The sequence below is a fragment of the Plectropomus leopardus genome, chromosome 5 (assembly GCF_008729295.1).
Source record: "Plectropomus leopardus isolate mb chromosome 5, YSFRI_Pleo_2.0, whole genome shotgun sequence".
In the NCBI taxonomy this organism is placed as follows: Eukaryota; Metazoa; Chordata; class Actinopteri; order Perciformes; family Serranidae; genus Plectropomus; species Plectropomus leopardus.
The window spans coordinates 14,635,492-14,650,925 of record NC_056467.1 but is presented as its reverse complement, the minus strand read 5'-3'; the positions used below and the strand labels follow the sequence as shown (position 1 = coordinate 14,650,925).

General features: G+C 36.9%; 2 protein-coding genes across 2 annotated transcripts in view; both read left to right on the top strand.

Annotated features, from left to right (window-relative positions):
• The first annotated feature begins 292 nt into the window (after positions 1 to 292).
• alkbh8 (alkB homolog 8, tRNA methyltransferase) lies at positions 293 to 11,106 on the top strand. Its single transcript, XM_042486942.1, has 11 exons — positions 293 to 430; positions 1,676 to 1,809; positions 1,910 to 2,010; positions 2,202 to 2,333; positions 2,678 to 2,773; positions 2,833 to 2,855; positions 2,965 to 3,058; positions 4,437 to 4,507; positions 9,351 to 9,457; positions 9,778 to 9,938; positions 10,666 to 11,106. The coding sequence occupies exons 1-11, from the start codon at positions 293 to 295 to the stop codon at positions 10,959 to 10,961; spliced, it is 1,353 nt and encodes a 450-aa protein (XP_042342876.1). The 3' UTR covers positions 10,962 to 11,106.
• Positions 11,107 to 15,187: 4,081 nt separating this feature from the next.
• The window catches only part of cwf19l2 (CWF19 like cell cycle control factor 2), a 28,621-nt gene continuing 28,374 nt past the window's right edge, over positions 15,188 to 15,434 (top strand). The window contains 1 exon segment of the mRNA XM_042487245.1: positions 15,188 to 15,286. Within this exon segment, the coding sequence (XP_042343179.1) occupies positions 15,271 to 15,286 (16 nt within the window). The 5' untranslated portion in view covers positions 15,188 to 15,270.

Below are 15,434 nucleotides of genomic sequence, written 5' to 3'. Positions count from 1 at the left end.
ATCAGAATTAAGAAAATAAATAAATAAAAATCAGAACAACATACATTTGACTTATTTTGGTTTAGTTTCCTCGTTTATTTGTTTTTTTTTTCCCTTTCAGGCAGATAATGAGAAAACAATCGTCTTCTTTCAAAATTTAGTTTATATAGAAACAAATAAACTAAATCCTCACTCGTTTTTTTAGTTTTCCAGAAGAAAATGAATAATGAATGGATGACACACGGACCGAGAATCTATAGGAACCTTCAGTGTTTCATGTGTGTTTCACCCGGACTACGTAACATAACGTACCATGGACGCCAGTGTGGAGATAAACGTGAAGGCTGTCAGGAGGAGCAAAGAAGACAAGAAAGTTCTTCGAAAACAGATAAAAGCCAGTCACACTCTGCTGAAACACGAAGGCATCAGCACATCATCACAGCCTACCAAGGTAACAGGAAACAAACGTTTAGAAACAGGAAGCGGCAGCTGTCGGGTAGCTAACACGTAGCTTCTTCTAGCTCCTTCTCTTTAAATGTCTTGATTTACACTTAATAGACGCAAAAAATACAATTCAAAGTTTATTCTCAGCTCATGTGAGTTAAATACGAGTTTTCGATGAGAAATTTGGCTGACTAATGATTAGGTATTACTAAATATCAGCATGTATCAGCTGACTGTAGTCATGTAGAAGGACAATAATAACGTTAGGCTTTATATGGCACTTGTTATTTTCTGTCTTACAGCTGGGATCAAGTTTACAACCTGAAACGTTTGTGTTGTGACAGAATCTGTCTCATAATATAAGTCTGAGTCATTTTTTCTAATAACTTAAATGACATTTGCACAAGGAATTTACTTTTGTTTGTTGTATCCCAGGGCACATTAAATATCATGACAATAGGAAATGGGTTTCATAAGTAAACAGTGACATCTCAAACGACTGAAAAATAAACAAATGAGAACAGAAAAAGAACTTACTGCAAAGTTTGTGGGTGTATCTTAGACAGTAGGGGATCATTACCAGGAAATAATAACAGTCTGGTGACAAAGTTTATGTTATGTTGTCTTTTCAACCATGAAAAATAAAGTTGACATGAAATAACATTTCTTCAGGACCAGATTATAAACTCGACTAAACACAAGACGAAATGTAAAAGCAGATAAAGACAGAACTATGAAACAATGCTGACATCGTTGTTTACTAAGTGATTGTACTTTTGTTTTTTTCTTTAGCAAAGTAGGGGATGGTTGGGGTGTTTTTTTTTTTGTAAATCCTGACTCTCTTTGGACCTAGACATATTTTTCCTTGAGCCTCTCTGAGTAACTGGGAGAAAGTGCATGACCCTCCTCCCTCCACCAATGAAAATAATAAATGGAGTGATTTTGAAGATTTTTAAAAGAAAAGACGCTTTTCAATCCCACTTGTGAGTTCTGGAAGTATTTAAAATATATATAAAATACAACCATTTAAAGTTAAATGTCCCTCCTCTGAGCCAAATAAAAAACATCTCTCAAAGATAATGAGGGGGTGTGTTGAGGGTTCAGTCTTAGAGGCCACTCATTGTGGTGGTGTAGGATTTAATTACAGTAATATCTCAAAGTGTGATCAGCCTGTTTTGGATGTCATCTTTCAAATTTATTGTTGTTGTCACACTGCTCAGTCGAAAATTAAGTACTTCGGATTCCTCTGCAGAGTTTGGTGGTGGCTAATGGTGGCCTGGGGAACGGCGTTAGTCGAGAGGAGCTGCTTGCAGCCCTGAAAGAGATGGGAGAGGTGGTCACACTGATCATGCACCCACACAAGCCCTACGCTTTTGTCACATACAGGTACATGTGAACACATCACACAAGTTATTTTAAACCTTTTAAACCTTCCTGGAAGACTTTGTTTTAAATCTCAGTGTTGTTATTGTCGTTCTGTTTCCAGATCGGAAGAGAGTGCTCGGAAAGCTCACATCCACCTCAATGGCGAAAAGCTTCAGTGTGGGGAGAACAGCGTCACACTCTACCTCAGTTATGTTGACTCAGGTACTTAAACATTGGCACCCACAGACATAAGCATAAATAACTGTAATTACAATGCTATAGTCTTTTAAAGCATCATGTACTGTACATTTTAACAGTAATTTTGATAAATAAAAACATAGCTGTGTTTGTTTTTTGATCAGCAACATATTTTTGTAGCCAGCACTGTATGTTCTGTTAATGTGTTAATGCAGTGACCTGTAAAGAGGAGGCACCAGTTACTTTGCCAGAGGGATTAGTCTTGGTGGAAGATTTTGTGTCTCCGGAGGAAGAGGCTCTGCTGCTTGCTGCTATTGACTGGTCGTCTGTTAATGATGATGTCACTGGTGAGGGGCTGCATACTCTGTTTGTGTTTGGTTCACAAGTTCTGACTTAAGTTGAACTTTCAGCCAGGAACTTGATCATAAAAAAAACATCTTAAAAAAACATCTTATTTGTTTAAAAAATGAATTATTTAAAAAATGGCATCAGTGCATCCTTAAAATCAGGCATTTACAGTTGAGTATAGAAATTGTAGTAATTGTAAATGTAAAGTTGCTCACAAATATACTCATATTATATCACGCTCTTAGTAATTTATGTTTTAATATACAAAACTGTTATATACAATTCAGATAAGAAATAAAAGAAATGAAACCTGATTCGCTGACTTCATTTTAATGTCTTTTAGCTCAAAAAGCTCTGAAGCATAGAAGAGTCAAACATTATGGCTTTGAGTTTCGCTACGACAACAACAACGTGGATAAGGACAAGCCGTTAACTGCAGGTAAGCTTGCTTTTTATTTTTTTCTCACAATCTGGGTTTTATGGGTCATATTTTCATAGGTTTTACTGTTATTCCATTCATAGTAACATTTTACTCACTGTAACATCATTACACAATTATTAAGAACACAATTTAAGAAGCAGTATCATAGGAGCCTATGAGTGTGATTGTGTGTATGCAGGTATTCCTAGGAGTGTCTGCCTGTTCTGGAACGATGTGTGACAAACAAACACATCAACATCATGCCAGACCAGCTGACCGTCAACCAGTATGAGGCGGGACAGGGTGAGTTTTTCCAGTCCTGTCTCAAATGACTCACCTGATATATTTCAAAGGTTATACTGAGGACTATGTAAACATGACCTAACACATGTTTCAGCTTTTCAAAACGCAATGAAACATGAAAAATAATGCAATGTTATTTCATATTAGATAGTTTATACTCATGGATAAATCCCCAAAATATAAATGTTTAATTTCGGGAGTGGTTCAGGAATCAATATTGGCATAATAACTAATTCTCGGCATGATTAGTCAATACCTAATCAAAACCATATTATCTTGTGAGCTGCAGGGAGTCATGCTTTGTTCCACATACCTCCGAAGTCGGAGCTGGGAATGACTTCACATCCAAGCTGATTATGTTTGAGTGTAACAAGTCCAAAAATCAAGATTGTTGTTAGTCACACCAGTTTTAGCCTGTTTAGCCATTGTTAGCAATACATTAGATAAGGATGCATTATGCTGTATTTTGCATATACAAACACTGTGGCAACATGTCAGATAGAAAGAAGTTGGACATTTCTCAGACAGAGGTGACAAAGTCCTAATAAAGAGTACATTACTGCAGCTTTCACTACTGTTAACACTGGGAGCAGCCATACTTTTCTATACTACTATACTACTACTACTACCACTACTACTACTATACTATACTATATTCGTACATACATTATATTTAGTTTTCATCACAAAAAAGTAACATAAATAAAACAAAAAACACATAACCAACATAGACACAAACACAACACAGCACAGCACAACAAAAAAAAAAAACAGACTGGACAGTTAAATTTCTGACTAGGAAATTCCAGTGCAAAAGAATCACACTATTAAAACAGACATAGGGTGTCAAGAACAGATGTTAAATTCAGTTTTTGATTTATGCACGGTAGTTTATTTATTTCAGAGGCTTATTATAGGCTATTATTATTATTATTATTATTATAAAAATTGAACATTGTACCAGAATATCGGCTCATGTGAATTTTTATTAATTCATACCACAGGGTGGCAGCAGAGTCTTTCCAACAAGCATTGATGAGGAATGATTAAAGTCTTTGGTTTCTTTTAGTGATTCATTAATAGATTTACAGTACAGACAAAACATTTAAGGGCTGAAATAATATTTTTGATGAACAAATATTTATGAATTCTGCTAATTTTTCTAAACTCAAGCACACAAACTAAATGTTATTATTTTATATTATTATTATTATTATTATTATTATTATTATTATTATTATTATTATTATTATTATTATTATATAATGTCACATATCACCAAAGTCCAATGGTGAGTTGACATGTTGAATCCAAACACTTGCATTTCAAGCTGGGGTTACCATTTTATTACTCTGTGTGTGTTTTATAATATTTTCAGGTATTCCTCCTCACGTGGACACTCACTCTGCCTTTGAGGACACCATCCTGTCACTGAGCCTGGGGGCAAAGGTAAGAAATCACTCTGTTATTTAACATTTTTTCAGAGCTCCAGTTCAACTTTTGTGCTGAAAAACTCTCACCACAGTAATGTGGGGATTGCAATTTACCCAACAATATATGATTGACCTATCAGCCTGTGTAGTCAATATCGACCATTGGTGCATTCATCAATAATTCAAACAAAAGTCACGCATTTAAAGATAAAAAAAAAGTGTTTGTCTAAAGAAAACCGTTTTTGTGTTTTAGCATAAAACAGAGACGCACAGTTAGAGGGTGGGTGTAAAGGGAAAAACAGTGCTGTCAGACACTTGTCTCTCTGTCAATCAAATCAATCAATCAAACTAAATGTCACTTCACAGACCACTGTTATTCATCTGTCTCATGGGGCACAACTGTCAGAGATGAGTATATGTAACACAGGGTTCCTGTGGATATATATACGGTATACTTTTGGATGGATACTTTTATGATAATATGATATCCATGTGTTCCACTTTAGAAGGATTTAATTGTTTTTTTAAGCATTTTAAGTAGACCAAAAAAGTTGCGTTTTATGTTGATATAAACATTTGGACAAAGTTGTTCCTAACCTTCAGGAACTGATGCGGATTCATGTTTTTTTTTTGTTAAATTTTGGATTTTGTAAAAAATTTGTCTTATATTTAATTACAACTGGCATTAAATAGTCTTCAAAAGTCTTAAATGTAACTTGTGTTTGGCTGTGGGAACCCTGGTAACCATATATTTATCCTTGTGATTTTACTGAGAACATTTTGACATCTTATTCTTTCCTCTCTCTCTCTGACACACTGATATACTGTCACTGCGGCCTTCAGTTGATATAGTTTGTAGTTAGTGACTGGTATCTCCCTTCTCGTGGACATTTTCTTAATGATTAATGAACAGAAGAGGTATAGATTTTCCTTCCTAAATTGTGGGGTTTGTTTTGTCCCTGTATATTCCAGGTGTGAATATTGTGTCACCTGTTGCTGTGATGCTGGTTTCGTCTCTGCAGGGTGACTGCTGTCAATGAGCACCCATCTGTCCCTGCTTGACTGAAAAGCAGGGGCTCTATTAGCAATCTGCTGTCATCTGTCACAGCATCTGTCGCACACACAGAGTGACAGACAGCATGTGTGTTTATTGCAGTGTGTTCTTTGTTGCAGCTCCTCTGTGGAGATTCTGAGCTACAAAAAGTGTACAGTAGGCGTATTATATCAGGTGCTCAGGGGAAAAAGGCAGAAACAGACACAGAAGAAGTGCACACTCTAACAGGGCCGCAGCTGTCTATTATTTTAACATTTTTTGATTGTTTCTTCGATTAATTGATTCATTCAAAGATATTCAGTTTACTGTCACAGAGGAGGACAGACACCAGTAAATATAAACATTTTAGAAGCTGGAATCAGAGAATGTTTACATTTTATTTTCTTAGAAAATAACTCAAACCAATTAATTGATTATCAAATTAGTTGGCGATTAATTAATTTATTAGTTGAAAATTAAATGTTGCAGCTCTAGACTCAATAGAAGAATTTAGTAAGCACAAGTACATTTCAGCATTACCTCTTCATCAGGTAATACTCAGCATTAGGGATGGAAATTACAAGAGGCCCAAACAAAGTAGTATTAATTACAAACACAAACCAGCGTTTGTCATTATGTCACATTCTGGTAATTTTAAAAGTAGCTTAAGTCTCTCATAAGTATAAATCAATATGACGGTGTGCAATATGTTGTAATTTTTAACCTTTTTTTTCAATTGCAACTTTTGTCCCAAAAGGAAAACTTTGCCAGCTTCTTTTGTTTTGTTTTTTTTAAATTAAAAAATATTAAGTTGTCTGCTCATGTCACTTTAGCCTTTTGTTTGCAGCAAATTTTATTATTCTGGTAGGCTACCAAAATTAAAATTTTTATTTGCATCATTAATAATTCTTATAAAAAAAATAATTGATAGTTGGTGTCCATGTAGTGATATGATTTTGCAACCCGAAATATTGCAGCACTATGTTGTATTGATTTTTCCCCCTACCCCGACTGACATCTAACCAAGAGGGTCCACATGTAGACTTCATCTTTTTCAACTCCCAGTGCGCTCCTCCATCAATGCCGCAACCCGCACAGATCAAAGTATTTTCAATATTTACAACACAAAACTCAGAGACACAGTGTTAGTTACATGGATCAATACAGTGAAATAAAATATTTTAAAACCCAAATGCTACAGTCACTGAATATAGTAATGTAATGATTAGAGTGAATATATTAAATAACATATTACACTGACAGTTTGGTAATGATACAAAAGGGGTAAATCTTTTTACACAAATGAAGGACTCACCCTAATTCAACAAAAAAGTTAAGAATAAAATGCAAAAAAGAACAACCACAGGATTAATCCAAACATTTACTGTGATTTGGTTAGTATTTTGTTATTCTGTGGGTGTAACAAGTTAATCCAACAGCAGTCTCCAGTTCATCATAAAATCTCACTTTCTGCCACCTGATTTGATTTAACTTGATCAGAGTTCTTGTGGATCCTTAAAAACTCCTAAAAGGCATTAAATCCATTAATCTAAATCCAAGGCCTCAGTTTGCATCAAAATGTCTTACATTAGTCTTTCAAAAATCTTAAAAATGATCAGACATGGTAAGCAGGATTGTTTTTGTTGTTGATCGTTTTTTCTGACTTTGCATTGCAAAATCTTAAAATAATGTGTAACATAAAAAAAAAATAATAATGATGATAATAATTAACAGAATGTCTCTCACATTAACATCACCAGAAAGTCATGTTTTATGTTACAATATTTATTGAAAAATAAAATAAATTCTCCCTAACCTTAAGTAACTTATGTCAGTTGATACTTTTTTTTTTGTTCTTCAAAAATGGCTACTGTAAAATTGGTCTTAAATTTTATTCCAAGTGACGTTCTAAAAGTCTTAAAAGTCTTAAGCACCACCTGCCCCAAGCAGTAGAAACCCTGTTAATTAATTTTAATGCTTCCAAAAAGTAAAAGAGTTAATGAATTGACTCAATCATATCTGAATAAACACATGCAGATTCATCTGCAGGTACATTCATGATTCAGTGTTACACTTTACAGGCTTATTGAGCTTGTTTGTGTTTACAGAACGAGAAAAGTAATAATGATCTGTCTATAGGCTTGTCCCTGTGTGTGTGTGTGTGTGTGTTTGTGTGTGTGTGTGTGTGTGTGTCTGACAGAGAGAAGAGAAATAGCGAGAGAGAGAGAGAGAAAATGATGAATAGTCCTGTAGTCACATTCCACCAGTTTCATTGATTGGCTAATGCTCCTCAGATGGAAGAGCACAGTCTTGCCTATCGTGTGTGTGTGAGAGTGTGTGAGTGTGTGACAAGAGACAGCGAGAGAGAGAGAGAGAGAGAGAGAAAGAGAAAGAGATTTCAGATGTGGTTTCAGGCAAAGATCAGATAATGTCATTTGCTGGTGTTACATGTACATCACTCTCTCACAGTCATACACAAACGCTTATCTGTTTCTCACACAGGCACATACGCACCCAAACACACACGCACACACACATGCACACACGCACGCACACTTCTACTTCACAAAATCCAATTTTCCTGCTGTCAGAAGTTGGAGGGTTGCAGTTTGAAATCGTGTAGATGTAATTTCCCAGCAGAGCTCATGCTGTTATGCGCTGTAAGGAAACATCAGGATCAAACATCAGCTCTGGGGTAGAGATGTTTCTGCTGGTTAACAGTGAGAGAGCAAGCAGAGTCTGTGTGTGAGTGGCTTTATTTTTCCTTCTGGTTGAAATCACGGAAAAAAACTACTATTACTAATACTGCATGAACAATTTGTATGAATACTGAATTTGAGTCATAACTACTGGATTATTTAAAAGTCAGTAAGTAAATTGTATACCATTTATTATAAACAAAACAGCTGTACAAAAACATGGCCTTATAAGGAACACTCAAGTAAATAATACAAAAACAAATTAAAAAAATAAGAATTAAATTGGACAACATCGTTATGGAGAATATATTTAAATAAGACTGAAACCTGAATAAAGCATTTTTTTGATACTTGAAGATACAGACACATTTCAGTAGGCATAAAAGTACTGAGGTTTAATGCATATTATCAGCAGGATATCAGCATTTTACTGCCAGGTCTAAACAGGCTCATAGTGTCATTTCTTATTTTATTTTTAGCTTTGATAAAATGCCTTGAAAAACTATAGATTTTCAATACCACAGGAAAACAATGCCTGACATTTAAGGCAAAAAACAAAACAAAAAAAACAGAAAAAACAAAACCATGATTAAAAAAAACATTTATTTTCTTGGTTAGTAGAAGAGAACAGCAGAATGACTGTAGTAATCTTTAAAAGATAAGAGACAGCAAAAAAAAGAGAAGTTGATAAGGTGTATTGTTATTGAAAGGAAATATTCTATAATCAATATGTATTGTTAAAATGATACTTTTGGCAGCACTAGTGCCACAGCGATTTCTGACCTTAAATAAAACTGATTCAGATGAATTTAATGCAGGGAGGTAAATACATTTTAAATTTTGGGTAAAAAAAGGTCCTTATTATTGGCAGAGGCACTGATTTTAAGTAACAGAATCTGTATTGAAAGAGAAAAAGTCAAATCTGTGCATCTTTAAAATTTATGGTTTTCAAGTTTCTTCCTGCTGTGTTTTATAGAGAAATTGTTATGTGTGTGTGAGGGAGTGATTTCCTCCGTTTCCTTATGAGTGGTCTTTCTTTTGATGTGTGTGTGTGTGTGTGTGTGTGTGTGTGTGTGTGTGTGTGTGTGTGTGTGTGTGTGTGTGTGTGTGTGTGTGTGTTATTACAGACAGTGATGGAATTTCGTCACCCTGATGGTCGTCTTGTTGCTGTGGTGTTGCCAGGACGGAGCCTCCTGGTGATGAAGGGGGAGAGCAGATACCTCTGGACACATGGGTGAGCTGGACTGTGTCGGATGGATCGTGTTTAGGAGTCAGATTATCTTGACCTGAGCTTTAGGTCGATCACAGGAGGAGTGACAGGTCTTTTCATCCAGAGAAACTCGATGTATTGATGTTTCTCTTGGCTTCAGTACCATCTGTCTGTGGACTTTTCCACACATTTTAATCCCTTCACAAATTAAGATAAAACCAATGACAGACTCTGGGCTTTGTCTCATCAGCATCTTCTGGTGTTCACATAGAGTACACCAGCTTTACAGCTCCTATCAGTTTGTTTAAGCAAGTCAACAACTGTTACCTCTTATCGTCCCTCAGGATAACTCCTCGGAAGTTTGACATGGTGCCAGCCTGCGACCCACAATCCCCTCCTCATGCGACGCCTGACCTCGGGACTCACAACAACCTCACTTTGAGCAAGAGGGGCACCCGTACTTCATTCACTTTCCGCAAGATCAGACACGAACCCTGCCGCTGTGGTGAGAATCTTGCAGATGCACAATGAAACAGAAGACTGCATCATCACCATAGCACATTTTGAAGATATGCTATGCAGGATTTTATTAATAATATTAATAATTATACTGTTATTTATTTACCCTTTTTACACATGAGTTGAAGTTCAGAGTACTTTACAATAATAATAAAAATGCAATACATTAAAATGGGCAAATTGTAAAATTTGTCAATTTTTAATTGATAAAATTAATAAGTGACAGTAAAAAAACAAAACAAAACAGATTAATAAGAATGATTAAAATAAGTGAATTTGTAAAAAAAAAAAAAAAAAACAAGGGTGGAGCTGAAGTTTAAAAATGTTTGAAGTGCCTGCATATCACAATTTTGGAGCTTAGTTTAAGAAAACTGCACCCCCTGTTTACTTGTATTTATATATTTGTTTATTTAAAAAAAAACAGCAGCACCATTATAAAACAACAGAAGGTCTTTAATGTGGGAAAGTCCCAAACCATTTAGAGCTTTAAAAACAAGTAATTGTAAAATCTATTCTAAAAAATCAGAGTCAATAAAGTTTGGGTAAAATTGGTATTGTTTGTTCTCTCTACAGTTAAGGGCAATAAAAACGTATAGTCTGCCCTGAAAATCCTCCCCTTTATCACCACATGTAGAATACATATGATTTACCGTTTGATGGACAGATTAATCTCACAGTTCAACCCCTGCCTTCTCCTCCCTTCCTCCCTCCAGCCTTCCCCTCTGCCTGTGACAGTCAGGGAGCTCTCTCAGCACCCTCTCCGCCTTCTCCTCCATCACTACCCTGTTGCCATACCGACGCAGCCCTCCTGGAGGAGGAGTATGTGCACCGGGTTTACGATGCCATAGCCTCCCACTTCAGCAGCACTCGCCACTCCCCCTGGCCTCGCGTTTGCCACTTCCTGTCATCGCTCCCACCTGGCAGCGTGCTGGCTGATGTGGGCTGTGGAAATGGGAAATACCTGGGTGTAAGCCCAGAGCTGATTGCTGTGAGTGACATCATGTGTTAACCATAATGTCTGTAATTTTGTGATACTTCTGTGATCCCTGTGGGATAATTTCCCTTATCACTCTGTTTGTATTGCTACTGCTTCTTAGATTATCCCCACTGTAAACTGCTTAACAATTTCATAAGTTATTTCTGTACAGAATAGTGTCGTAACTGCAGGGGCTGCTACATTTAGCAAATCGGTTACAGCCAGACAGCAAACGAATGAGGTAGAACTCCTCTTCTGCAACTTCACTAATAGTAGGTGATAAAAGAACAAGGTGGCAGAGGTCTTTTTTTATCAGTTTTATGGAGATGAGCCTGACTCACCCAATAACCCAAACAGCAATACATTATGATGATACTTGGACAAGGTCTTTATTGCAAACCACATGTGAATGCACAGGATCAAACTTATTTTGGTAAAGCTTTCAAAATCTATTTCAACATTTTGGGAAATATTCATATTTGATGTCTTTCTGAGAAGTGAGTGAGAAAAAATGATACCACTTTCAAGACATAGAAAATACACATATCAGCACCTTTTTACATGTCACTAATCGTTTTTATTTAATTAAAGCAAAAAACAAAACTAAACAATGCTTTCTCATTTTAAGCAGAGTTAGCTGCTGGAAGTAGAGATGCACAATATTATTGGTACGTCATTGTAAGTATCAGCAGATAACTGCTTTAAAATGAAATATTGGCATAGCCCTGAAATGAACATTTTGCCCATTATCAGGATTGTCTCAGGGAGCCCCTCTATGAAAATAAATATGGTATGTTTTTCATGTAACCTAAGTTAAAGTAGTTTATACTTTTGCTTAGTGAATGTGTTCATTTTGAAAAGTTTTGTAAATTTTTACGTTTTCATTTGATATAGTTGGCCATTCTGATAGTTGGCATTTTATATGTTAATTCGACTGCAGGTGAGACTTCATGTTCTCTGCAAAATTAGATGACAAAAAATTGGAGGTCAGCAAAAACCCAATGCCACTCACCCCTACCCTAGCTGGAACTAAACAAGATATAGTATTTTACATTAAAGGTGTTGGTAGGTGTATTTTTTTGTATTTGAAGAGAGGAGAGCTAGCAGTTTTCTCCTTTTCCAGTCTTAACACCTGACATGGCTAAACTTGTTCTAACTCCCTTGCTTTACCTGTTAACATGTAATTCATACTTAGTTTTATCATCTCACACACTAAAATAATAATATATATGGGTATTTACTATTTTTGCTGATAGATTCAGGTCCAACTCTTGACATTTGATTGCAAAGTATTTTAAATCTGCATATTGGGTTATAAATATGCATAGTGGCTGCCCTCTACAGGTTGAAGCTGGCTGTTGCAATTTAATTTTGCTATTGACTGTCCTGGTGCCAAGTGACGTAAATGGAGGCAGCTTTCTTCTTGCATGGCAAAATGATGAACCGTTTCTTTCTTAAAGTGGCTATTGCAAGATACAGATCTGAAAAAAATCAAATCTTTGCATAATTACACTCTCCTCGGGCAAGAAGCTGCTGTTTCATTATTTACCTCCTTGTGTGAGTCTAACAGGTTGTCTTAGTAGTGATGCTTTGACTGTACAGCAAGTCATAATGTTCACATGAACAAGGCTGTCTGTAATCAATTAGTAGCCAGTTTGTTTTGACATCATATCTCACTAAAAATGAGTTAAATAAACCAAAATGATGCCCTTCAGGATGATGTCCCCGGTGCTGAGGCCCATGTTGCTCTCACTCTTGATTCCTGCAGGGTATCACTGCTTGTATTGGCTCCGTTTCCATGGCAATATCCTACATTTTCTGTTTACGTATGCACACTAGGATATTCATGTTTGGGATTTGGAGGTGCGTGTAAGCAGCTTATCCTGACTCAGACTGTAACCGTGATAAATCATTACTGAGAACACTGTGATCATGCAGGTCACACACACACACCGACTTTCTGGGTTGAATCTGCTGTTTCATTCCCTCTGCACACTCTGTCTGTCCTCTCTGTGTTTCCCTCTCTGTGTTTTCCCTTTTCATTCTCTTTCCTGTTGCAGCTTAACTCTGTTAACCTTCCCAGTTTCAATTGAAATGAAAACACTCGACCTTTGTGTGTGTTTGTATGTCAGTAACAGATGAGGGTGTGTGTACTTCTCACCATCTCTTATCACCGCCGTCTCTTTTGGGACAAGGTCATAAGAAGCCTGATTGAACTGTGCCCTGAGAAAAAATGTGTTGAAAATGATCATTGCTGTCTCTCAGTCCCCTCCCTCTTCTCTTCCTTTTACATTTCCTTACAGCTTCTTTACACTATACTTTTTTCCCCTTACTGCATTTATGTGTTTTTTTTCCTCCACTTTTATTGACTCTCTCTCGTTCTCTATGACTGCATGTCTTTTGCTGATCTTCCTTGTTCATTATTTTCCCATTCAGTCTCTGGACTCTCTCTCATCTCACTGGATTGAGGAAGAATTAGTGCTTGTTTCTGCTGCTTTCTGTGATTTTTTATCATAGAAGTGTGACATCAAAAATGAAGAATACACTCTAACTTTCAAAAAAATTACATTCTTACTTTACTTTACTTTCATTCATGTTTTTTTTTTACCTTTTACATGTTTAGATCTCTCTGTTCTTGTGAACTTGTATGCCGACCATGTTTATGACTTGTATGTGTGTGCACATACATGTGTTTTGTGTCTCCTCAGGTTGGTTGTGATCGTAGCAGTGCTCTCGTCCAGATCTGTGCAGAGAGGGGTTTCCATGCATTTGTTTCTGATGCTCTCAGTGTCCCACTGCGAACAGCCTCCTGTGACGCCTGCATCTCTATAGCTGTCATACACCACTTTTCCACACAGGTATGCGTTCTACACACACTGGTCATTTCTGTTAAAAATTTTTGTGTAACCAACTTTTCGTCAGCCGCTTGACCTCATAACGCCTTTTTAGACTGCAGGAAATGCTTGAATGTTTTTAGGCTCTTAGGAACTTTACCATAGTTTCAACTACAGGAAGCTTTTACAAGTGTTGGCTTCCTGGACATACATCCAAATTTGGGACAAATTTTTCCGCTCTCAAATTTGTACTTGTGAATGGGTCAAGAACTGTTGTGATAGAGTTAGTGGCACTGTATGTCATTGATTGATATTTGGTGACACTAAAATTGGTCTACAGATAAGAAATGTATTTCATTTTTCTGCTCTTTAAACATTTGGTGTAACATTTTGTAAGCCTTTTTGCATTTTTTTACAGGACAGTGATAGGGTGAAAGGGGGATAGAGGGGGACTGACATGCAGCAAAAGGTTGAGGCTGGAATTGAACCTGTGGCCACTGCGGAAAGGATATAGCTTTTTGTATATGGGGCACCTGCTTTACCAGATGAGCTACTGGGTGCTTTCTTGCAACTCCTTAAATTGATTTCTTTTTCTTTTTTTTTATTTACTGTCCACCTCTGCAATATATTTTCTAACATTTATTCTAACATCACAGTCACAGACAGAAAACATTTTATTTCATTACTAAAAACAAAAGTCTTAATTATAGCAATTGGCTCGACTGAGATTTAGTTTATGAGTGAATAGGGTTACTTAGGAGTATGTGAAAGAAATGGTCAAATGCATAGTTTGTGTGTTTGTGTGTTTGTGTTGTAGGAACGTCGTCTGGCAGCAGTGAGGGAGCTTGTGAGACTTTTGAAATCTGGAGGTCGAGCACTTATCTACGTTTGGGCTTTTGAACAGGAGTACAACAAGCAGAGGTCCAAGTACCTCAAAGACCAGAACAAACGGCATCCTGAGAACCACAGCGCCACTGAAAACACACCAGGGGACAGCCAAGAACCTCATGGGGAATCAATTATCAGAAATGTAGAAGACAACTACAAGCCTAGAGACAATATACAAGATGTGATGGATGGCAAACTTAGCGTCCACACCAACCGCACAGCCTTCAACACCCAGGACCTGTTGGTTCCCTGGCATCTGAAAAAGGGGAAAAAGCAAGTGGGGGAAGAGTCAGGAGAGAGTGGGAAGAAGGATCAGAGGAAAGAGAAGTCTGAAAAGGCTTCAGGGAACACCTGCTCAGAACATAGTTCAAGTTCTACAGCCAAATTGGACTCTACACTTGACCCCTGTCTTGACTCCAAATTATCTTCTGGATCAGGTCTTGACACCAGTGATGCCATTTACAGCCCAGACTCTAAATCAAGTCAAACATCCAGTTCTGCTCTAAAGTCTGAGAGCAGCCCGGCACCCGTTTTTCATCGCTATTACCACGTGTTCCAGCAGGGGGAGCTGGAGCAGCTGTGTGCTCAGGTGGCTGGAGTCAAGGTGCAGAGCAGCTACCATGATCAGGGAAACTGGTGTGTAATATTAGAGAAGGACTGACACTCATAATTTAGCAACAAATACATATTTGAACAAGAGAGTTAATGCGCTGCAAACAAAGAATAAATTAAAGGATTCTCCATTGTTTAAATGCAGAAAACTGAATAGGCAAGTGCCATGGAA